This window comes from Gekko japonicus, unplaced genomic scaffold (genome assembly GCF_001447785.1).
Source record: "Gekko japonicus isolate JY-2015 unplaced genomic scaffold, Gekko_japonicus_V1.1 scaffold3284, whole genome shotgun sequence".
Lineage (NCBI taxonomy): Eukaryota > Metazoa > Chordata > Lepidosauria > Squamata > Gekkonidae > Gekko > Gekko japonicus.
The window spans coordinates 54,689-64,805 of NW_015171600.1; the positions used below are offsets into that span (position 1 = coordinate 54,689).

Consider the following 10,117-nt stretch of genomic DNA (forward strand, 5'->3'; position numbering starts at 1 on the left):
CCCCATTGACCACATCACACCAGGCCCTCCTGTCTTCCATTGTGCTACGGAGTTTGCTTAATTTCATGTTTGTTGCATCGACTACACTGTCTAACCATCTCATCCTTTGCCATCCACTTCTTCTTTTACCTTCAATCTTTCCCAGCATCAGGGTCTTCCCCAGTGAGTGCTCCCTTCTCATTTGATGGCCAAAACATTTGAGCTTCAGCTTCAGTATCTGGCCTTCCAGGGAACAGACAGGATTGATTTCTTTTAGGATTGACAAGCTTAGGTCTGTGGAAACAAATATGTGGATGTTGGGCCATCCAGTTTCCCTATGTGCAAACTGTCCCATTCGTTGCTCATTCCAAACAAGGTTATCTATTGGACTGAGATGGTCAAACAAGGAATCCTGAATAACCATTCATGGATATTAGTAGGTTCACAGTACAGTCAGAAGAACACTTCCCTGAGAGAAAACCCCATTGTATAGACAAGAGTAGGATTCTGAGGAGACCTGCTGAGGATTGTTCTCTAAAATGTTTCCTCTACTCATCTGTACAGGTAATCTGCAACCAGATATTGAGAGCAAAATGGCGAATCTTACCTCCACATCTGAGTTTCTACTCCTGGGATTTTCAGGTGTCCGAGAATTACAGATCTTACATTTCTTTGTCTTCTTAGCGGTATACATGGTAGCAGTCACTGGCAATCTTCTCATCATCATGGCTGTAGTGCTGGATCATCACCTGCATATGCCCATGTACTTCTTTCTCATGAACTTGGCCTTTATGGATCTTGGCTCTATTTCTGTGATGTTACCTAAAGCGATGGCCAATTTCCTCATGAATAGCAGGTCAATTTCTTATGCAGGTTGTGTGGCTCAAGTTTTCTGCTTCTTCCTATTTGGAGGGTCAGATTTTGCCATCCTCACAGTAATGGCACATGATCGGCATATTGCTATTTGCCATCCATTGCAATATGAGGCAATTATGAATAATGGAGCCTGCATTCAGATGGCTATAAGTGCATGGTTTACCGGTACACTTTCTGCCATATTACATACCAGTGGCACTTTTGCCATCACTTTCTGCTCCAATAAAATCAATCAGTTCTTCTGTAAAGTTCCACAAATATTAAAACTTTCCTGCTCAGACTTATATCGAATTGAAATTGGAATTAGTCTGTTTACCTGCAGCTTAATTGGAGGATGTTTTATCTACATCATTATAACTTATGTGAAGATTTTTGCAACACTACTCAGGATGCCTTCTGAGCAGGGTTGCAAAAAAGCCCTCTCCACTTGCCTTCCCCACCTCACTGTGGTGTCTCTGCTTGTTTTCACTGGACTCTTTGCTTACTTGAGGCCTCCTGCTAACACATCCTCTGATCTCGATATCCTTTTTGCAGTGATTTATGCCATATTACCTCCACTGCTGAATCCCTTCATCTATAGCATGAGAAACAAAGACATCAAGACTGCATTGTTAAAGCTCACTGGTTTTAGACGTTTTCCCCAAACCAGCTCCAGCAAAATTCATCTTGTAAAACTGGGCTGAACTGTCTTCTTTAGTTTATTGTGTTTTTTTGGTTTTGTACCCTGGGCTATGCATGATATAATATACCAATAATAACTGTTTCGATTTTGTGAAGCACGAACAGACGTTGGTGGGACAGGTAGAGATTTTCACTTTCACTTTTATCAGTACATAGCTGTGAGGACTGAAAATGTGATGCTGGATGGTTAGAGGTCCCACATGGAGCAAAAGCCATTTGAAACAGATAACTGCAAAGAGGAGGAGGAAGACATCAATACGAGCCCCCTGCCAATGATGCCATGAGGCCTTCTAGCTTCAGAGGATGGCATCTTGCACCTTATCTCCAACCCAATAATTCTGTCTGTGTACCAAAAATACACAAACACGCTAACACACACACAGTGGAAGCTGCTTTATACTGGATCAGACCATTGGTCCATCAAAGTCTGTTTTATCTAAATTGACTGCCAGCAGCTCCTTAGGTTGTCAAGCAGGGGTCTTTCACATCATCTACCCCCTAATCTTTTCAGCTTGAGATGCCTGGGAATGAAACTGGGACCTTCTGCATGCCAAGTAGAAGTTTCAGTGCTGAGCCAGACCCCCTCTATTTGCCACAGCTCCTCTCCTAATGGGCTGAGATCACTATCTTACCATTCTTAAATGTATGTCTTTATTTCCTTAGTTTTTGTGATTTTGCATTTCTCTAGACCCTCCCAAAACACGGTGGGTGACTTGTGAAAATCAATTTGTGAAATTCATTGGAAGCAAGCATAGGGTATTCATTTCTAGCATGAAAAGTTGAATCCAAGTTTGAATGTATGCAACTTTTATAATTTGTCTTGAGAGGGTTTTGGGTTTTTGTTTTTTGTATTCTTCTGTTTGTTATTTTTATGGCATTAATATCTGTAAATTTATTAAAAATAAAAAAGAAATACATATATAAATCCTTTCTTCTGGGAAGCATGGCATTTCAGATGCTTTAATCTAATGGAAAGTCACCAAATTGTGCTTGCTTGCTGGTTCTTTTTGAATGCCCCATTGTGATTTCTGTTATGGTTTCATAATCTATGGCCAACTCCCTAATAAACATCTGGTCAATTACATATGTTATAAGAGGTGGTCAAGTTTTTTCTCTCTCTCTTTCAGAAGGTCAGATCCCCCCCCCCTGAACACATGCACAATGATGGCACCTGATTGCTATTTTGCTATGCCACTGCATGCCACAACAATATAAGGCAATTGTGCATAAAGCGATCTCCATTCAAATGATGATCAGTGCATGGATTAGTTTGCTATATTCTATGCCAGATTGCAGCTCTGTTGACACTTACAATTACCTTCTTCTGCAATAAGGTTGAACTATTTGAGTATGAAATCCCACAGTTAATACACCTCTCCTTCTCTGACATACATGGTTGGGACTACGTTGACATATAAAAGTTTCTCTCCCCAGTATCTATGTGAAAACTGGGTTTCCTTGCCACATATCCAATGAGAACTTTCACTGTGCTTGGAGGAATGCAATGTGCTCTAAGGCCTAATGCACTGGAACATAATTAATGATACATCTAAGGTATACTGGGGGCTACAGGCCAAGTCCAAGGGCTGGTTCTGAACAAATCTTGTAAAACTGCATTAAAACATGTTTGAAAGAATGTATCCATAACCATGCATAAGATCAATCCTAGCTACCTTAATCTATTTTCCCCACTAGTGAGCTGCATAGCATCTTCCTGCAGAGGCTGAGAAGCTTTCTTGTTGAGTTGCTGGGGTCGTCCTTTCGGGTGAAATCAGACATTGGGTTGAATTCAGCCAAAATTTCTACTGGTGAAAAAGGAAGGAAAGGTCCCCTTTGACCACCAGGAGTAGCTCTGTTGGGGATTTGCCCAGACAAAAGCTATAAGCAATCAGGGCTGTAGTAGGGATGCCAGCCTCCAGATGGCACCTGGGGATCCCCTGGAATTACAATTCATCTCCAAACCAGAGAGATCAGTTCCGCTGGAGAGAGAAAAAATGGATGCTTTGGAGGGTGAACCATATGGCATTGCACCCCACCAAGGTCTCTGTACTCAGGCACTATCCCCAAATCTCCAGGAGTTTCCCAACCTGCATCTGGCAACCCTAACCCCGCATCCCCTGCTGGTGGTCAGCAGGGATCTGGCAACAGAGGGGAATGGAGCGACTCTGAGAGGTAAACTAAACATGACTGTGTACTCTTGGCCACCACCATGTTGGAGAGATTTTGAAATGTTACAAAGGCCTGTTCCTGATTGGGCCTACAGTGCAGACTCACTCTCTCACACACACACTAGTTGGGGACTTGAAATGTCTTTATAATGGTAGTGGTATCCTCATAGCAGTTATAAGGATGCTGTCACATTTAGTTTGTCCCTTATTGAAAAAGCTGGCTGGATCTAACTTATTTTGTCTATTCCATTTCTGTCTTCCCTTTCTAGTCTCCCTTTCCTACCCCTTTCTTCACACTCTGACCCATTGATCTGACATCATTTGCCAAGTGTACCTAGGCATAATGAAAGACATCTGAGATATTGATAGATATCAACTTTTCTCTTACAAGTCTGGTCTTCTGTCATGTACCCAAACAGATTCAGAAAATATAGCACATTAATTATCTGTTTAAGATTGTTGTACCACAGTAAGAAGCAACACAGCCAAGGGGGAAGGGTTCAGAAAGGCGTACAGGACTCTTGGAAGTACATCAGAATAGGCTTTCAATTAATCTCATTCTTGGGCACACATCCTTTTTTCATTCTGGTATACTGGATCATCAGCAACATGAATGGAGACATTTTCTACAAGAAGATTCAAGACTCAGGAGGGAGTAAAGCTGCACCTGGAGAAACTGAACCTGACATTGAAAGATATTCCCCAAACAATTTGCACAGTCATGGTAAGAATTTCTTAAATGTAGTTGTAGTGTTGGCCAAAGTAATTTGTCGATTTTTTCTTTTCCTCTGATTCACTTGTCTGCTCATCCCTCTAACTCAGGGGAGGGCTTCCATCAGGCCCACAGTGGAACTGGCCATCTCCTGTTTCCAGTTCTGCTGCTGCATCATAGCTTGCTTTGCCAGACTCTCTTAATCACTCAGTCATTTCATGTTTTAACCTGGGTCCTAGGCTCAGAACTCTGAGCATGAGATTTCTGTGGTGAATGTCAATAAATCAAAAGTAGGTTTGCAGCTTACAGATACACACCTGAACAGCATACTCAAGATTGTAACATCACAGACGTTTTGATGCAATAATTCAGAACAAGAGGTGTCAGTTATCAGATACCGTTAAATAAACAAAATATTGCAAGAGTGCTAATGTTTTAAGCATGTTTTTATTTCAAGTTAAAAAAAAACCTTTGTGTTTGTGTCCTTTATAAAGTTTATATCACTGCTACCAGGCATTACATTTTATGACACACATAGCCCAGCCCAACAAAATCTCATTTATGTAAGATCCGGCCCTCATAACAATTGAGTTTGACACCCCTGCTCTAATTGTTATGCTTTCCCCTAACACCTGCAGAGATTTTTGTTGTTGTTGTTTTTTAAATGAAGCTTTTATTCAAATGCTTCCTTATCCATTTAAGAGGTAGAATTTGGACACAGGTTGTCCTCCATATCCTGAGATAAAGACAGGAGAAACAGGTTAATACTTAAACTAGCTTTTTAAACAGCTCATGAACACATGAAGCAGCCTTATACTGAAGCAGACCCTTGGTCCATCAAAGTCAGTATTTTGTCTACTCAGACCAGCAGTGGCTCTGCAGGGTCCCAGTCTGAGCTCTTTCATGTCACCTCCTACCTCATCCTTTTAACTGAAGATGCTGGGAATTGAACCTGGGACCTTCTGCATGACAATCAGATGCTCTGCCAGTGAGCTACAGCCCTTCATTTTTTTTGCAAATATATTTTATTAAATTTTCAACTGTTAACAGGAAAACAACAAAGTGCGAACAACAACATGACATAAATCAATACCATAAATATAGAGAATATAGTGCAAGAACATACTATGGGTTACACAAGGGGCAGCCACAGTTCTGGAGGAGCATTCCTGAGTGACATCACACTGGCCTCAAACTCATCAGGTGTTTTCTGTTCCTTCCACTCGGGATAGAAAACCAGGCAGAAAGGTGCCAACCCAAGAATGTAAGCTTTGGGTCTCCATTGGGGAGACAGGCAGTGTATCAACAAAGTAACTAAATAAAATTACTGGGGGGTTGGCTGATGCTGCAAAGCATCAACAGAGTTCCTCCACCACACCCGCCTACCATGCAGGCATTGAAGAGCAAGCTTTTCAAAGCCTCCTTTCACCTTCGGAGGCCTCCAAGTGCCTGTAATCATCCTACTAATACACTTGTCATTTGAACTATTTCTGCCAACCTTGATACAGCCTAACAAGTCAAAAGACCATGTCTGTTTATTACAACATTCAGAATGAAAAGGAGGCACTTCGGGCAACTTGGGGGAAATCCAGGAAAATCCAGTCTGCACCTTGCATGGTGACAAGCTACTCCTGCAATCTAAGGATACGGCAGGCAGGTGGAGAAGAAGCTGCAAATGTAGTGGCCTCCAGAGGTGTAGCTGACTTCAATACTCACCCCTTTAATCTTTTGTTATTGGCTGGGCTCTCAGCAACTTAACCCCAGAAGTGCCTTTTGCATCAGCTCTCATGCTCCATTTTGAACAGGAATTTGGGCAAAGGGTACAGCAACCAAGCTTATTCAGTGGAGAATGGTGAGAACTAGGAATCTACCCCCCCTGCAATATAGGCTACGTTGAATGCTTTAACTGCCACTCAAAATAGTTCAGTTATCTATCAGACACTCTGATCTAAGACAAACAGAAAAACTGCTACTGAGAATGACTCTCTCATGTGGGTGACCCTCTCATGGTTAGCCACCTCTGTGGAGATCAGTTTGCCTCTAAGTGTGGAAAAGATGGAAGCCATATGATTGTACTCTCATAGACCTGTTATGAATTGTAATTTCACTATACATTTCACCATAAATCTGTGCATGAGACCAGGCAATTTTTTCCTTATTACCAGGCAGGATGATATAGGTAACCAAGGTAACCAAGCAAATGAGCTTTATCTCTGAACCATGTCATTGTCACCCTCATAATAGAGCTCTCTTTTCGTTCCTGTAATTCTTTTTTGCTTCTCTTCTTATTTCTCCCTCCCCCTTCTACCCTCAGCATTTCTCTGTCTCTCATTTTGAATATTTCCAATCTACTTGGATTGATAAAATGCAATGCCTCGATGACCTATGAGCAGCTTTTCTGCTTATGAAATAATAAGGATCTTATGATCCCCCCAAAGTCTACATCTCAAGATCATGGAAACTGCATGGTCAAAAGTCATAGGGGGTGAGAGGTAAAGTAATTGGGAACTGAGTGAGAGTGAGTGAAAAAGCCAGCTGGATGCCACCTCCTGACATAAGAACATAAGAAGAGCCCTACTGGGTTAGACCAATGGTCCATCTAGTCCAGCATCCTGTCTTACACAGTGGCCAACTAGTTCCTCTGGATGGCCACTAGTTCCTCTGAATGGCCAACAACAGGGCATAGAGACCGAGGCTTTCCCCTGAAGTTGCTTCCTGGCTCTGGGATTCAGAGGCTTAGTGCCTCTGACTGTGGAGGTTCCCCTCAGTTACCATGGCTAGTAGCCACTGATAGACCTATCTTCCATGAATCTATCTAATCCCCTTTTAAAGCTGATTATTCCTGTGGCCATCACTACATCCTCTGGCGAATTCCATATTTTAATCACTCTCTGTGTAAAGTAGTCCTCTAATATTACAGTTGAGTTTGTATAATACTTGCAGCCCAGCGCTAAAGTGACACCTTCCTGCTTTCCTCTGCCACTGCTTACAGTGCTGTCACAGGCTTGTGACCAAAAATGCCGGAACCAAGTTAATATTACACAACACATGAACAATTGTCTGCTAACATAGTATCCCACCCTTGATATTTTCTGACTAATTTCAAGAGTTGGATCTGTCAAAATAGATGCAAACTGTGGACTGGGAATTAGAATGCTATCCATTGCCCTTCCTCCATTTTCCATGCATGGATCATCTCTGTATGTACAATATGTATGCATGTAGAAAGTGTTACCATGTTGGGTGCCTACATAATATATGGTGTAATATCCTGAGTATACATATCCTACAGTCATGCATTCTTATGTACAATGCATGATGGTGGACGGGACAGGAAAGCAGGAATAATCTTGGTCCCCTCTCTGCTTTATCACAATTTAGGATGTTATTCAGTTAAAAGGTCTTCTCTTTTTCATTCTACAGGTAGCTCACATTTTGATATGGAGGCGAAATGTCCAATCTTTCCTCAGCATCTGAATTTCTGCTCTTGGGATTCTCAAATTTCCAAGAACTACAGATTTTGCACTTCTTTGTGACTGGCAACTAGAAACCTTATAATAACCCTTTCAGTAGTCTTTGATCACCATCTGCACACTCCTATGAATCTGGCCATTCTGGACCTTGGCTCAGTTTCCGTCACAATGCCAAAATCTATGGCCAATTCCCTCTTGCATAACCGGTCAGTTTCTTATTCTGTATGTGTAGCCCAGGTATTCTTTCTCTTCTTCTTCTATGACCACTATGTTGCCATCTGTTAACCACTGCGATATGAAACAATTATGCACAGAGGAGTCTGCATGCAGATGGCAGGAGGTGCATGGATAAGCGGCATACTTTATGGCATATTGCATATGGCTGGCACTTTTGCCATCACCTTCTGCTCCAATATGGTCAATCAGTTCTTCTGTGAGATCCCACAGTTACTAAAACTTTCCTGCTCTGACCTATGCTTAGTTGAATTTGGCCTCTTTATTCATAGCTTTGTCACAGTACTTGGATGCTTTATCTTCATGCTTTTAACTTACATGGAGATCATTGCAACAGTGCTCAGAATCCATTCAGTGCAGGGTTGGAAAAAAGCCCTCTCCACTTGCCTTCCTCATCTCACTGTGGTGTTTCTGCTTATTTTTGCAGCAATGTTTGCTTACGTAAGTCCTCCTGCTAACACATCATCTGATGTTGATGTTTTCGTAGTAATTTATTCTATACTCCTGCCATTGCTCAATCCATTCATCTATAGCATAAGAAACAAAGAGATCAAGACTGCTTTGCTGAAACTCTTCAGTTCTAGGCATTCTTCTGCAATCCCCAGCAGAGCTATTCCATAGAAATGTGATAGTAGATTATACATCATCATTTTAAAAAATATATTTTTATTATTTTTGGGTTATAGACACTGAAGAATATATTAAAAAAATTAATTGTATCTGCCACACAAAGTGTTACCTCAGCTTAATAACACATTCTCTGTATCTTTCACTTTTCTTATTGTAGATTTTGCTATACTAGGAAAAAATCCATACAAAATTACTGTTACTGAATATTATTTGTTAAATAATATTTGCTCTGTCTTCTTTAAAACATAGTTCATTATGTTGATCTGGAAAACTTAATTTCTGTGAGAATTATGTTTGGGAAGAATAAACAGAAAGAAGATGTTTGACTTTATGGTTATTTTGAGCCAGTATAGATGTCCATATTTGGATCTTTTTGATAAACTCTTTTTAGGAATATATATCTTTCCTTTAAATGGAGGTTATTATGTATTTGGCAAAGATTTACATACCTTTTTATTGCATCTTTTTCTGTTTTAGAAATCTAAGATGTATATTAGATATATCAAAAAATCTCATATTACCCATAATTTTTGGGAGAACGTTCGGAAGGAGATCGCTGACATAACTTCGATAGATCTAAGCCTTAAGCCTGAAGTGTTTCTGCTGAACTACTGGGATAATGATGTGGATGCTAGGAACAGGGAAATTATCTCGATGCTTCTGGCTGCAGCGCGTTTGACATTAGCGTCATGTTGGAGGTCTCCTCATCCTCCAACAATAGCAGCCTTGCATGAAAAAATATGGGATCAATTTGTGATGGCTAAGATAGCAGATAAAGTACATAGAGCTCAAATTTTACGGCCCTCTAACCTCAAATTTGAATCAACCTGGTTCCCGATATTTTCATTTCTTACTTCACGGGGCATATTGCCAATAAATACCTGTTACCAAAAATGGGTTTTGATGTAATGTACTAAGAGTCGAAATTTAAAGGATGCTTTCGTTATTTGTTATTATTATCTCTGGGGCTTTAAGTTCAAAAATACCTGAATGATACTGTAACTCTTTTGTAGGAATGTCGAGTGTTTATTATTGGATTATTTGCATGTTCTTGTTTGCTTTGTTATAAAAAATGAATAAAGAGAATTTTTTTAAAAAAATCTCATATTACTTGTACTTTACAATTTTCTTGACTCGCTGATTTCTGGTGTCTCTGTGTTAAGTGTACCTAGGAACAAGAGGGTGAGGCAGAGCTCCTCACAGGCCTCACAGGAGTTGCTTGGTCCCGCCTTGTAGGGGCACTGTGCGAGGGCTGGCTTGAGGATGGGTAGAGCCTGGGCAGGCTGGGGGCCATGGCCCAGGCAGTGGCGGAGCAGCTCGAGGGGCAGCTTGTGGCAGCACTCCACTGGTTTGGCCAGCAGGCT

General features: G+C 41.0%; 2 protein-coding genes and 1 pseudogene across 2 annotated transcripts in view; all 3 read left to right on the top strand.

Annotated features, from left to right (window-relative positions):
• The first annotated feature begins 572 nt into the window (after positions 1-572).
• Positions 573-1,538, top strand: LOC107117739 (olfactory receptor 14A16-like). The gene has a single exon (XM_015419903.1). The coding sequence runs from the start codon at positions 573-575 to the stop codon at positions 1,536-1,538; it is 966 nt and encodes a 321-aa protein (XP_015275389.1).
• A 6,477-nt stretch (positions 1,539-8,015) lies between these two features.
• On the top strand, positions 8,016-8,744 carry LOC107117740 (annotated as a pseudogene).
• A 495-nt stretch (positions 8,745-9,239) lies between these two features.
• The window catches only part of LOC107117741 (olfactory receptor 14I1-like), an 8,758-nt gene continuing 7,880 nt past the window's right edge, over positions 9,240-10,117 (top strand). Inside the window, exon 1 of the mRNA XM_015419904.1 lies at positions 9,240-9,426. Within this exon, the coding sequence (XP_015275390.1) occupies positions 9,240-9,426 (187 nt within the window). The remainder of the gene's footprint in view (positions 9,427-10,117) is intronic.

Excerpts from the sequence above, each read along its gene's own strand:
- LOC107117739 (XM_015419903.1), top strand. The coding sequence starts at position 573 with ATGGCGAATCTTACCTCCACATCTGAGTTTCTACTCCTGGGATTTTCA.